Below are 14,637 nucleotides of genomic sequence, written 5' to 3'. Positions count from 1 at the left end.
ACATGGAAATGATTTTTAGGTGGTACCTAACACCAAACAAATTGGCAAAGATGTATAAATCAAAATCAAAATTTGCTGGAAATGTAGAGTAGCCAAGGGTTTCTGGGGAATGATTTATGATGAGCTTTTAAAAAAAAAAATCAACGAGACTCCCCCCCAGAAAAACCCAGAGGCTTTTCTTTTAAGGATAACTGGGACAGATGTACAACCCCCCCATATGAACTTATTTTTATATGTCACAACTGCAGCGAGGATAATATATGAACAAAAATGGCAAGATGAGGCAGTGCCCACTGAAGACGACTGGCAGCTGAAACTCATGGAATATGCTGAATTAGCAAGTCTAAGTAGTAAAATTGGAGATCAAGATGATACTGTGTTTAAGGAGGATTGGAAAATGTTTGCAGATTATTATTATTTAAATGTAAACAAGCTAAAACGCAAGTAGGTTTGGTGTAAGAACAGCAGTAAAATACATGTCTGAGAATGCTTTGGAGGACATAATGTATAGAAGAACTATAATATGCCGCAATATTAGAAAATGTGGGGGAACCATGGATGGGGAGAGGGGAAGTCGAATACGAACTGAATGTTAACTGGAAAAAGTTGTATATATATATATTTTATTTTCCTTTGAAAAAATCTCTCTATATAAAAAAGCATAATGATGTCAAGTGACTGACAGATAGGTGGCCCTGCCCACTTGTCACTTGACACCTGGAGGGCCGCAGGATTCCCTATCTCTGCTCTAGCAGAACAAGGGGACATCTTTCATCCAAGTTATGATTTATTTGTTTCACTCAAAGAGGGCATCATTCTACCCTTGGGAGGTAGAACTCATTTTTGGATGAAGTTGCAGATAAGTGATACAGAGGTGTTTAAGCAGAGTCCCCCCTCACGCAGCAGCACACAGGTGGATCAGAATAGGTTCTTCAGTGGCAGAAGCCCCCAAATCCTGAGAAGGCAGCTGATGAAGTCATCATTCTGGCCGTGAGGCTGGCACGCATTCAGCTTTTGTGACGCGAGAGTAAAAGCCGGATACGGTGGTTTCGCCTAGTTTTAAGCCATCACAAAACCCCTTAGTGGCACAGCCCTTCTGAACAACCTTGACGATAACAGTTCCTGGATATGGGAGACAAGATGTATTCGATGAGTCCTGGGTTCCACGAACAACTGCCCTCTCTGCCCAAGTCCCAAGACATTTTCCATCCCTTGCGCTATAAGAATTTGCAGATGTGGTCTGGCCTATAGAATTATCACAGGCTCTTTTTCTATCTCTTACGTTTCACAGCCACTTGACCTCAGTTGCAACAGACTAGCACAACCACACCTCTGGAATCTGTTACCTGATATTGCTGTTATTGATGCATAGCAAAGGCTAATTAATGAGTTTATTAACAGCAATCCTATACATGGCTGCTCAAAAGAAAGCCTTATTGAGTTCAGTGGCGATTATTCCCAGATGTATTTACAGCATTGCAGCATAACAGTGCAAAAACAAAAACATAAACAGACCAAAGGAAGTCTATATAAACTTAGCAATGTAGCTGGCTTTAGACTATGTGATCCCCATCTAGCCATTTTCTGAAATCAAGTGGGTCTTCTGCATCTTTATGGGGAAAATACATCTTTATAAAGTGTATTCTATATAAAAATGTATTCTGTGAACCGTCCTGAGACCTCCAGGTATAGGGCGGTATATAAATTCTAACAACAACAACATGCCAAGTCAGTTGCTGAAGGATCCCTGACACCCCCTTCCAATTCTCATGTATTTTACATATATTACAAGAAGAGATGTCCATATCCACTGAGTCTTTGCTCTATAATTTACTTAACCTAATGAGTAATTCAGTCCAGTAACCTAATAAGTAAGGAAGAATATCTCAGTGGGTAGAGAATGAGACTCTTGACCTCAGGGTTGTGGGTTTGAGCCCCACATTGGGTAAAAGATTCCTGCATTCCAGTGGGGTTGGACTAGATGACGCTCATGGTCCCTTCCAACTCTACAGTTCTATGATTCTATGGCTTCTTTAGTCTCAGAGAGAGTATGTGGCATGAGCTCACTGAATAGGACAGATAAATGTTTTGGAGAGGCAGAAATCAGTGGCAAACTGTTCAGAGGGCCATGTAGCACCATGTAGTGCTGACTCCACCAAAGTATTTTATGCATATTTTTATGTACATGCAGCTGATTCCATCAGTCCCTTTGCAACCTGCATTTCAGTTTGCCTGAAGAGAATAGATATAGGACATTGACCCTCCTTCAATGGCACATTGTGTATGTGAAATTGGAATTACCATAAGAAACTGTCACAGCCATTTCAAGACAGTCGTTCTGTGGTCCAACGCAGTCCACCGTCTCATTGGGATCACAAACACCAGAAAGCAAAGAATAGCAGGCTGGGCACCGCTTCCCATTGGGTTGGTTGATGCGTGGAGGCACTGAAACCAATTAGTGAAAGCCCATTGGTTGTGAGAGCAAAGAAAGCGAGGAAACTGATGCAGAGGAGATCATAGTTTTGAACTAGCAGTCCTCTATTTTACTAGGAAGTTGTAATAGTCCTGGGTCACACACCCACACCCCAAATGTCAAGGGCATGGCATGATGGATTCTGAGAAGGTGGCAGAATAGGCGAAGGAATTAATATCCTCATCAACTGCTGATGGCACCACTTTCCCAGAAGCCCTGGTGCATGAGGAATCCATATTGTCAGCATGTCCCCAGCCCAGAGGCATTTGAGCTGCCCGTTCCTCAGAGCCAGAGGGTTCCAGGCAAAAAACCACAGAGAACCCTCAGTCCTCCCATTTAGAGTCTACAGGTCTATTGCAGGTAAGGTCCTTTCAACAACCTCTGGAAACACAGGTAGCCACCAGGCTGAGCTACATCACTGTCATAGCATCTGGGCTGAGATTTCCAGACTTTTCTTTCCCCTGCCTCTTTCCCCAGGAAATCACAATACTTACCACTGAACTGGAGCAAATGACAGTCAGTGGAAAACCTGAATTGCTGTTTGCTCGAATTCAGCAGTAAAGATTGTGTTTTCCTGGGGAAAGAGGCAGGGGAAAGAAAGTGCTCAAACATGGACTAGGAAAGTGTGGACCTGCATCAAGAAAGTGTGGGCCAAGAGCAGAGCAGAAGCAAACCTCACATTTTGAAAGCGTAGACACAATTTCTGGAGAGTATGCAAATCCCTATTCCTCCCTTATTCACAAGTGCAAGGGGAAATTTTCTACATCTTCTCCTTCTGAATTCTGAGCACAATTCAAAGTGTTGGTGATGACCTTTAAAGCCCTAAATGGCCTTGGCCCTGTATACCTGAAGGAGCATCTCCAGCCCCATCATTCAGCCCAGACACTGAGGACCTCCTGGCGGATCCTTTACGGCAAGAAATGAAGCTACAGGGAACCAGGCAGAGGGCTTTCCCAGGAGACGTAAAGGAGATGAGGAACTAAATAACCTTTAGAAGACATCTGAAGGCAGGCTTGTATAGGGAAGCTTTAAAAAATGTAATGTTTTATTATGTTTTTATATACGTTGGAAGTCTCCCAGAAGGCTGGGGCAACCTGGTCTGATGGGCAGGTGCAAATAAATTGACATTGTTATTGTTCTGTCACATTGTCTTAGACATGACTTGGTTTGTTCTCCTACCTTCTGTCTCTGAAGAGCTGACCACTACCATGAGCCTGAATTCATGCCCCTAATTGTTAGGAACAGGTGTGTGTGTAGAAAATTTTTAAAGGGAGGCTCCACTACGAAATTTCTTCATCAAGAGGCACAATTCTTTTCACGTCGTTCTTAATGGAGACAATTGTTTCCTATCCTGTATTGGTGTTAATTAACCCCAAACTACCAAGCTGATAGTTTTATCACCTTTGTAAAGGATTATTATGCTCGTTTTGTATATGTTCCAGCTCTAACTGAATTGCCAGCACCTATAAAAAGGTAAAGGTACCCCTGCCCGTACGGGCCAGGCCTGACAGACTCTAGGGTTGTGCGCTCATCTCACTCTAGAGGCCGGGAGCCAGCGCTGTCTGCAGACACTTCCGGGTCACGTGGCCAGCATGACGAAGCTACTCTGGCGAGCCAGAGCTGCACACGGAAATGCCATTTACCTTCCCGCTAGTAAGCAGTCCCTATTTATCCACTTGCACCCGGGGGTGCTTTCGAACTGCTAGGTTGGCAGGTGCTGGGACCGAGCAATGGGAGCGCACCCCGCCACGGGGATTCGAACCGCCGACCATGCGATCGGCAAGTCCTAGGCACTGACATTTTACCCACAGCGCCACCTGCGTCCCTGCACCTATACCTATACTTAATGCATAACCCAGCACCTATACCTATGCTTAATGCATTCATTTCCCTCTGACCTCCCTGTTTATTATCCTCACCATATGTTAAGGGTAGCACAAGTTGAGTGCTTAATGTGTACAACAACCAGATATTGTGCACATTCACCAGGCCACCTCACCCTTCACCTCAGGAAGTACAATTTCTTGGGCTAGCCGTGGTGAAGTATGCCTTACCTTGAGGAGTTGCAGTTTTGCAGGCATCCCCTACACAGCAAGCGATTCCTGTCCTTAGTTCTTGCCCTCGCCCAAAGTTGAGGAGTTGTGTTCTGTCTTTGCAGACGCTGGAGGAGTCACAGCTTTTAGCTATTATCTGAGCTTGCATTCCACCTGCAGGGGTGGGATGAAGGAGGAAGGGTTAGGTTTTGCCTCTGCTAGTTTCCTTAGCCAGAAAATCCCAAACCCAGTTCTAATTTTAAAAGAAGATATAAAATTCTCCTATATTTAATGCATTCACTACAACCATTTACAAGGCTCATTTCCAAGCTCAAGAGGGCTTAAAACCACAGCTAAAAAAAATTTAAGACACCATAAATAGGGGTTGTAGCTATTGTGGTTAGCAGCCATTGTTAGATGAAGATAAGGTTATAATTCACTGCTAGCCATAATGGCTCTGCCTCTGAGAGCCAGCTGCCAGTAATCAGAAATGAGAAATGTGGTGTTGCATTGAGGTTCTGATCACAAGCTTTTCACAGGCATCTGGTTGGCAATGGTGAGAACAGAGTGCTAGACAAGATGGTCTTTTGGCCTGACCTGATACTGCTCTACTTATGTTCTTTTTTCTCCCCATAAGATTTTTATTAAAGCTTTTTCATAATACAATGCAATTAAAGAAACTAATCTAAAGAAAAACAACATCAGAGAAAGAAAGATATAAGAAAATGCAGAGTCCTCTCTCAAAGGTATTCTTGATCCTTGTCTCACACCGAAAATGGTGGACCCTTCCAGCTCTCACCGGGGAGCTTTCCTTTCTTCTCCCAGTCTCTCACATGAGGAAGTCTTTCCTTCTTTGCCTCTTAAGGTCCTTCCATCCAGCCATCCGCCACCTTCATGTGTGAGTAATCCTTGGACCCTAATAATGGCCCAGAGCAGAGGATACCAACAGAAAACAAAACAAAAGGAGAGACAGAAGAAAGAAGATAAAAAGAAGGGGGAAAGAAAAAGAAAAGAATAGAAAGGGGAAAGGAGAAACAAAGAAAAATAAAAGGACTTCCTATTTTCCATCTTTCACTTGCATAAAAGAAATTATTCACTCTAGCCTGACATTCATCTGTTCTACTTTCTTAAGGTCTTAATGCTTGCCAGGGGGGTAAAAGCTTCACACAATTAAAAAAAAAAGTTGCCACATCAAAGATTATTTGCTTTTGGAACTGAACCGTATGACTTGCCGCCTTTGGTACTGCTGCTGCTGAGTAAATATAGTGTTGCTTAAGCTATTCACAGGCTCAGATTTGTGGTCCTTTTCACTCACCTACAGTGGTTTCTGATACAGAGATGACGCAGGTGTCATTGTCACAGGTCTCCATGGGGCCAGAACAGTTGTTGCCACTGCCCATACAAACTTCACACTTCAAAGAAGCACCTGGAAAAGGGCCAACAGTTCATGCCATTCAGAAGGGTAGTAGCAAATTCAAAAGTGAAACCTCATATTTACGCCCCTTCTAAGAATGTACAACCTTCTATGTTTATACAATAATCTTATAACAATGCAACGATTTTTTTTTTTAGGGACCCATTACAATGATTAATGCAGATCTCCAGGTGTTCCCTTTCAGCTGTGTGTACTATTTTCTGTGACACCCATGGGCAAATGATTTGGAGTGCTCCTGTATCTTTTTGTTTATAGTGACTTAAGTGGTCTTGAAGTTGCACTGTATGTAACAGAACTTGCACACCATTCTCTTGAAATTGAAGCACCAATGCTTAGCTTTGGAGTGGACAGAACAACTCCTCTTCAGTTTTCTTCCCATTTGCCTTCTCCAGAGTGACCATAGGAGCCTGACCTCAGTGACTGACAGAATAGAGACAGAATAGAGCAGGACTATTACTTTCCTTGATCGGGACACCATACTTGATGCAGCCTAGAATAACATTAGATTTTTTGCTGCTGCATCACACAGCTGATTTGTGCTAAGCTTGTGGTCCACCAAGACTCTTAGACCCTTTTCACGTGTACTACTAGTAAGCCAGGTGTCCCCCATCTTATATCTATGCAGCTGGTTCTTCATGTCTATGTACAGAACCCTACATTTTTCCCTACTGCAATTCACTTTGCTAGTTTGGACCCAGTTCTCCAATCTCCTAAGGAAATTTTGAATCCTGATTCTATCTTCTGCGTCACTAGCTACCCCTCCCAGTTTGGTGTCATCTGCAAATTTGATGAGCACCTCCTCAATTCCTTTATCCAAGTCGTTTATAAAGATGTTGAACAACAATGGGCCCAAGATAGATCCCTGTGGCACCCCACCAGTCACTTTTTTCCAGGATGAGGAGGAACCATTAATGAGTACTTTTTGGGTTCGGTCAGTCAACCAACTACAAATCAACCTAACAGTAACTTCATTCAGTCCACATTTCACCAGCTACCTGCTGGTGGAAGGGCAACAAGGAGGAACAGCTACCAAGAAGGCCCTCTCCTGAGTCCCTACCAAGCTTGCCCTTCCACTTGAATAAAACATCTCCAGTTTGAACTGGTCCTACCCCCTCTTTGAAGGGGATCAGACTCAATTGTGGGGCTTGCATCAACATCTCCAGTGACCTCCCTCTTGGTTGGAAGCTGGTGGAAAAGGGTCTAGCACTAGGATGGAGTGTGTGGTCCTTCAGCCTCTTATCAGCCTGAGCCAGCATGGCTGGAGAACCTCAGGTTTCTACCCCTGCATTATGCAAAATTCTCCCTTCCCCATCACACAGGAGCTATTCTGGTTCCCATAACAATGTAACACCAGATGGCATGACCACAGGAGCATTCCTGACCTTCAGGGATGGGAAAGAAATTTGCTTCAGCTCACTTTAAATAAAAAACATGCAAGCCTTCTTCATTCATCACAATACACAAACTGAAACAGCTATCCTTCAACACTTGCACATCTCCAAATGTTGCAATGCAGTTTCCAAAGAGTGCATACAGAAATGCAAGCATAAATATGGAAGAAACTGAAATGGACACATTCAGAACTTGGGAAAAACTGAAATCGACAGGTTCTCCCATCCCTACTTACCTATAGTCACAAGCAGAAAGCCAACGGCGAGTCCCAGCAGGAACTTCATGGTGATGCCAAATGCTGGTGAGTAGCTTCAGACAGAAACTGCCCCTGTAATTTAATTTGTTAGGTGGTGAAGTGTTCCAAATTTAACAAGCTTTGCGGGGGGGGGGGGCAGGATGGGGAGCACATTCTCAAGTTACATATCTCTGAATCTAAAAAATGATATCTGCTCTCTGTCATGAAATGTGATAGTGACATTGGGACAGTCACCTTCTCTCAGCCTAACCTATCTCACAGTGTTGATGAATGAGGAAAATTGGGGTGGGGAAATATTTATGTGCACCTTCTTGTGATTCAGAACACACATGATTCAGAAACAATAATTTCAAAGCATGTCCCTTTCATTACAGAGAAAAAACCAGAGGATTTTTCTTTTTTAATCCACAGAAGGCTGCATGACTTGTCTAAATTCCACCAGATACAGAAGTAACATAAAAGCATAAGAAGAACATCAGGTTTCAAAGGCACAGCTAGTCCAGAATCCTGATCTCACTGTTGAACATTTACAATGCCTGAACATGGCTAAATTAGATCAAACTGGGCAGATGATCTAGGGCTGTGTTCAACTAAGCATAGACACATTGAAATCGATGAACCTACATTTGCCATGTCCATTAACCTCAATGGGTCTACTCCAACATTGAATGCGGCCTCCAGACTCCAAGGTTCCATTCTACTTGGATGCTAGCTTAGATACAATTTTCGTAAGCTTAAATTCAAGGATCAGACTAGGAACATATCAGAGGATGATGGTGGCCTTACCAAGAGTTCTCAGGTGTTGTCAAGGTGGTGTCTGTAGGAAGAGGAAGAGAAGACAGGCTTGGGATGGTTTCCTTTCTGTTTTCATTTGTTGCTCTCTTTAAAAACAAGAATTTGAGGACGTATTTCCTAAGCTCCTCCTCCTATTACAGATTTCTGAATCCCATTCCTTCAGTTTCTGGGCCGGTGTCCTTTCACTTCCCTATTTTAGTAGTGCTGAGAATCAATTAAAAAAAACTTGTAGTCCAATCCTTCCTTTACCTATTCAGCATCCGAAGTAAATTTGCTTCTGAAAGCCATCTAAGCCACAGGGAGCAATGGATGCACCTGCTAATTTCAGTATCTCTTCTTTTCTTTTTTCATTCTAAAGGTCAGTTTTCTAAATTTTCAGCTCTTTTTTTTTAAAGAAGTCCTCATGAACCTATATCAACATTTGGATATCAAATGGAACCTTTCCCTCTATCCAATAAATTGTGTTGAGACTTCTTTCAGGGTATGGAGGCAATTTGGGTTTCTGTGTTTTCTGCTATAGACTCCAGTGTTTTCAGACCATATTTTTTTAACTTACCTCATGACTTGGGTAGGAGCTTCAGTGTTGCGCAATGAGAGAGAATAGGGAAATGAATTATGTAAAGGCATATTTTTTTGCCAATTTAAGTAGACCTCATCCAGATGCAGGGTCAGCACTGGTTGTCCTCAACAAAAAATAGATTTGTTTTCAAGTATCTTACTTCCTCTTCTGATTTTCTTTTTAAATAGTTAGAACATTAGATGAACCAGCTGGGTCAGGTCAATAATGGCCAGCCAGGTCAAGCATCCCATTCTCTTCTCTGCCCTCCTGTAATTCTCAGCAATTGATCCTCAGAGACATATCGCCTCTGACAGGGGAGGTAGAACATAACCATTATGGCTGGTAGGCATTGGTAGCCATGCCCTCCATGGTTGTGCATGAAGGAAGACCTTGCAGGTCTTGGGAGAGGCCATGTCCCTCAAGCAGGGAAGGGAACTTAAGAACACAGGCCATTGGTTCCTCTAGTTCAGGGACGTCCAACTCCCAGGAGACTGTGATCTACTCACAGAATAAAAAACTGGCAGTGATCTACCACTGGGGAGTTTCAGGTCAAAATTGTTGAGCTGCTTTTAGGGAGGAAAGCCCTGTTTTTCAGAGGAAAATGTCAAAATTGAGTAAAGGGGAAGGGGCAAAAGTCACTCAACAAAAGATCACTAAGGAAATAATGTACCTCACAGCGAAAACTCTGTCTTCTGTTCTAGCGATCAGGTGGAAATGGAGGGCAGGTCAAGAGGGTGGAGCAGGATGCTCTTGTGACACTGCAAAGGAAAAGGAGCAATCGACTGTGATCGACCAGAACCTCCCAGAGATTGATCAGTCAATCCCGATTGACCTGTTGCACATCCCTGCTCTAGTTAAATGTGTTCTACGCTGATCTCAAACCAGATGCTCTACCACTTAGTTGAGGAACTTCCAGACTGGGCAGGGTAAGTCCAGCATAAGGCAGTCTTCTTTTTAAAATTTATTTATTTATTTATTTGGTTTTTCAGATTAACATTTTACAGTCACATAGCCAACATACAACATATAAACTAGATTCCAAGGAATCTCTTGGCCTTCCCTCCTCTTTGTGGGTCCTAGTGTTAATCATTTCCTCCTGCATCTTTTATGATAATGCAAATCTTTTACCTCTCCGTTGTGTCCAAAATTCACCATTAAACTAAAAGTGATATTCTAATCCTACTAACAATTTTAACTGTTTACAATGGTTTTTAATATAAGTTATAAATTTATTCCTTATTAAAATTTTGGTCTTCCTGATTTCTGATTCTTCCGGTCATTTTTGCCATTTCAGCATAATCCATCAACTTGATCTGCCATTCTTCTCTGGTTGGGATTTTACCCTCTTTCCATCTCTGGGCCAATAACACCTGTGCAGCCGTGGTCACATACATAAGTCTTTTCTGCTCCCTTTGGATTTCGGCACCTAGAATTCCTGAAAGGAAGGCTCCAGGTTTTTATTTAGAAAAGGTTATTTTAAACGTTTTTTCCAACTCATTATATACAGTAAAGGTAAAGGGACCCCTGACCCTTAAGTCCAGTTGCGGATGACTCTGGGGTTGCGGTGCTCATCTCGCTTTACTGGCCAAGGGAGCCGGCATTTGTCCACAGACAGCTTCTGGGTCATGAGGCCAGCATGACTAAGCCACTTCTGGCAAACCAGAGCAGCCCATGGAAACACCGTTTAACTTCCCGCTGGAGCGGTACCTATTTGTTTACCGTACTTGCACTTTGACGTGCTTTTGAACTGCTAGGTTGGCAGGAGCTGGGACTCAGCAACGGGAGCTCACTCCATTGTGGCGATTCGAACTGCTGACCTTCTGATTGGCAAGCCCAAGGCTCAGTGGTTTAGACCACAGTGCCACCCATGTCTCATTCCTCAAAATTATTTTACTACCTTACATTTCCACCACATATGATAAAAAGTGATAAAAAGTGCCTTCTTTTCCCTTACATTTCCAGCATACATTTGACCGCGTTTTATACATTTTTGCTAGCATAAGACAGTCTTCAACATGCCCAGCTTTAGTTATGTATACCACAGCCCAGAAAATAAACTTAGTGCTGGAGGGTTGGCTTTCTCCACTGGGCTTCAAATTAGAGATCATTGCTGCAGACAATGCCAGCAACATTATAGGTACATGGTAAAAGTTGCAACATGTAGGGTGCATTGCCTGCTATCTTCTAAATGTGCTAGTGCCATCATGCTAGCAACCATTGATAGACTTATCCTCTATGAATTTGTGCAATTCTCTTTTAAAGCCATTTAAATTGGTGGCTATCATTGAGTCCTGTCGGAGTGAGTGCCATAGTTCAACTATGTGCATTGTGAAGGACTTTATTGTATCTGTCCTAAATTTTCTGTCATTCAGCTTTCAAGACCACTTGTGTACCCCACATGCCCCAGCAGACCATTGTTTGAGAATCAAAATCCTATTTTATAGCTCTGTTCTTTTTCTGTTGGCAATGCTTCCTTGCAAGCAAGAAAACTACTTGCTCAGTAATTTCACTAAATTTCGCTGTCAGCAATTTGGTTATTTTTTCCTGCTTGGTGTTTTGTTCCATACAGTACAATTTTTGTACATGACAGCCACAGACTTTTTCATATCATGTCCAGTACTTCCCCATTATCCCCCCTCCTACTTTTTGGTGTGGTGTGTGTGTGTTGCACATTTAGTACAATCAATGAACATTATCAGTCATATAGACTCAGATATTTTGTTTGCTACTGGGTTAGGGGCAAAAAGGTGTCTGGAATTACTTCAGGCTAACAGAGGAATAGGCTGCACAGTTTCAAGCTTCCTGCCTTCAACAACATAATTGTGAAAACTGCTTGGAGATGTCTATACATTTTGTTAAATAAAGATTGTTCAGATTATTTTTTATTGACAAAAAAACCAGGATCATATGAAGCTTTTTTTTTTTCATTCCAGAAGCATAGTTATTGAAACCCAGACAGCACTCACTCCAAACATTTAATGCACTATGATACCACTTTGAACAGTCACAGCTTCCCGCAAAGAATCGTGGGAGCTGTGGTTTGTTAAGGGTGCTAAGAGTTGTCAGGTGAACTCCTATTCCCCTCCTAGAGCCACAATTCTCAGAGTTCCCTGTGAGGAGGGATTGATTGTTAAATTGCTGTTTCCCGCCTTGACTTTCTGAAATAATGTGAGAAGAGAAACACAGTCATTCTTTGAAATTTTCACTTTACCAAATTTTGTGATGCAGTTCTTCAATCAAACGATGTTTACAAAATTGCAGAAAGTGAGCATCAAAATGAATCTATTAGTGAAAATTAATAAAAGTGATAATCACATGCAGAAATGCATTATATTCGGGGGGGGGCGGTGCCTGCAAAATTTTGCACATTAGTCCAAAGTGCATACAAAAAGATGTTTATAAGGATAAATTTGCACAAAGGTGCTGGTGAATTTTCACGAGGATTTTAAAATAGTAATAACAAATTGGTGCAATATGCAGAGAACTGAACAGAAGATTGGAAAAATGAGAAATCGAGAGAACCTCAATGGACACATCTATCCATTTCTACCTATACTGTAGGGTGGGCTGAATGCATCAGAGCATGCATGATGCCTATAATCATTATTAACCTACGGTAGCTTTGAAATAAAGGTACCTATTAACTCTTCTTCCTGTGTACACAAGGAGGAGCCAGAGCTTAATGCTGGAGTACATGAGGTTACTGCTTCAACCTGTAGCTAAAGCAGGACACTCTGTGGTCTTCCACACATCACTGAGCACCAACTCCCATTGTCCTTGCCCACTGGTCATGGTCTTTAGGGCTGACCATCATCTCATTTACAGACAACCTTTTTGTGCATAGCATAGAAACACAATGCGAAACCAAAAGGTTCCACCATTTGTAAGGCAGTAGTGCAACTCTATTCAATACTGACGATATCAGGCAAATCCTGATGGATGCAAGATGATTGTTGATTGTCATACAACATCCCCACAAGCAAATTAGAATGGATGCTCCAAAGTGGTTTAATAGTCCATCCCTCTTCCCAGGAAATCCTGGAAGTTTCGGCTCTGTTTGGGGGAATGGAGCCTCCTAGCTACTCTCAAAACCTTTAATAAACTACAGCTCCCATAATTCCTTGTGGGAAGTCACTACTGTTTAAAGTGGTATCATAGTGCTTTAAATGTATGCTGTGTGGAAATGGAAAGAGGGTACAACTCCAACCAAAGAAGAGTGGCAGACAAAATTGATGAACGCTGCCAAGATGGCAAAACTTACAGGAAGAATTAGACACCAGGAAGAGGAGGTCTTTAATAAAGAATGGGGAAAGTTTTTAATTTATTTGTATTGTAAACAATTACATACATGGTAGGATTTTCAGAAAACTTGCAGTAAAAATTAGAACTATGGATTGACAAAGGATTTATAAAACTAGAGTTATGAAAGAGATGCAGAGGGGAAAATCATTACATTAAAATCCACAATGAGGAGGGGGGAGAGGGAAGTCAAAAGGGATTACAGTGGTACCTCTAGATGCAAAAAGGATCTGTTCTGGAGCCCTGTTCGCAACTAGAAGCAAACGTAACCCGTGTCTGCGTGTCTGCGCGTGCGCGGGTCACGTTTCGGTGCTTCTGCGAATGCATGTGATGTCATTTTGAGCGTCTGCGCATGCACAAGTGGCGAAACCCGGAAGTAATGCGCTCTGTTACTTCTGTTTTTTTATAATATTTTTTATTGGTTTTACAAAGTTTTTATAAACAATACAAACAAATAAAGAAACAAACAAACATGTATAATTTCCTCTCCTTTTTTCATAAACCTCACTTCTCTGACTCCCCCAAACCTCCCCTTTCTACATCCCAATTTCCAGAATTATTTCAGCAAATCCTAAACTTAATTTTATCAAATTTATCCCTTATTTGTTCTTTTCTTTTACTTAATCTTTTGTCGCTGTAATCTCCTTTTCTTACTAAAAACCTCAACATTTTAACATTCATCAATTTTGTAATATTTCTTGATATAAGTTTTAAATTTCTTCCAATCTTCATCCGCCGTCTCTTTCCCCTGTTCACGGATTCTGTCAGTCATTTCAGCCAATGTCATATAGTCTATCACCTTCATCTGCCATGCGCTCTGTTACTTCTGGGTTGCCGCGGAGTGAACTCGAAAGCGCTCATCCCGAAGCACATTCAACCCGAGGTATGACTGTATATGTTTATGTATTCATTTGCTTATGTAAAATAGAAAGTGCAAAAATAAAATTTATATATATTTAAATAAAAATTAAATGTATGGTGTGAAAGTAGCTTAAATCACACTGCCGCAGAGCAGTCCTCATTCTAGGATGTGGGGGACCCTTAGGCAAGGTGTCCTCAGTGGGGGGCCCCACACTCTTGTCAAGACATTGCATGCCCCCTTACTTGCCCTTTCTTTTTGGGCCCAATCTGTGCCCATTGGTGGCTGGCACTCCCTGGTACAGAGCCCAACAACAGGTGGAGCCAGAACCAATGCCCAACGAGACTAATTCTCATTTTCTCCCATGATCCTCCTTGCTGCTAAGCTCTACAAGGGAAACACTGAGCTTAATACTAATAATAATTTATTATTTATACCCCGCCCACCTGGCTGGGTTTCCCTAGCCACTCTGGGCGGCTTCCAACACAATATTAAAATACAGTAGTCTGTTAAACATTAAAAACTTGACATGAGCC

The 14,637-nt window shown here is 42.1% G+C and overlaps 1 protein-coding gene across 1 annotated transcript; it reads right to left on the bottom strand.

The window, feature by feature from the left end:
• Positions 1 to 606: 606 nt before the first annotated feature.
• Positions 607 to 8,500, bottom strand: LOC309537315 (phospholipase A2 inhibitor and Ly6/PLAUR domain-containing protein-like). Its single transcript, XM_082232161.1, has 6 exons — positions 8,376 to 8,500; positions 7,569 to 7,661; positions 5,822 to 5,932; positions 4,528 to 4,680; positions 2,302 to 2,445; positions 607 to 1,122 (listed from the first exon to the last, which is right to left on the bottom strand). Exons 2-6 carry the CDS (start codon positions 7,615 to 7,617, stop codon positions 980 to 982), a joined length of 600 nt encoding a protein of 199 aa, XP_082088287.1. The 5' UTR covers positions 7,618 to 7,661; positions 8,376 to 8,500; the 3' UTR covers positions 607 to 979.
• Positions 8,501 to 14,637: the final 6,137 nt, after the last annotated feature.

This window comes from Podarcis vaucheri (genome assembly GCF_965113315.1).
Source record: "Podarcis vaucheri genome assembly, chromosome: 7".
NCBI classification, from domain to species: Eukaryota; Metazoa; Chordata; class Lepidosauria; order Squamata; family Lacertidae; genus Podarcis; species Podarcis vaucheri.
The sequence above is the reverse complement of the archived record's forward strand: the minus strand, read 5'-3'. Positions and strand labels throughout refer to the sequence as shown.

Coding starts and splice junctions, on each gene's coding strand:
- LOC309537315 (XM_082232161.1), bottom strand. CDS start 7,617: ATGAAGTTCCTGCTGGGACTCGCCGTTGGCTTTCTGCTTGTGACTATA. Junction 2,446..4,527: donor CAAAACTGCAACTCCTCAAG/GTAAGGCATACT, acceptor AATTGGTTTCAG/TGCCTCCACGCATCAACCAA. Junction 1,123..2,301: donor GGCTGTGACAGTTTCTTATG/GTAATTCCAATT, acceptor TCCCATATCCAG/GAACTGTTATCGTCAAGGTT.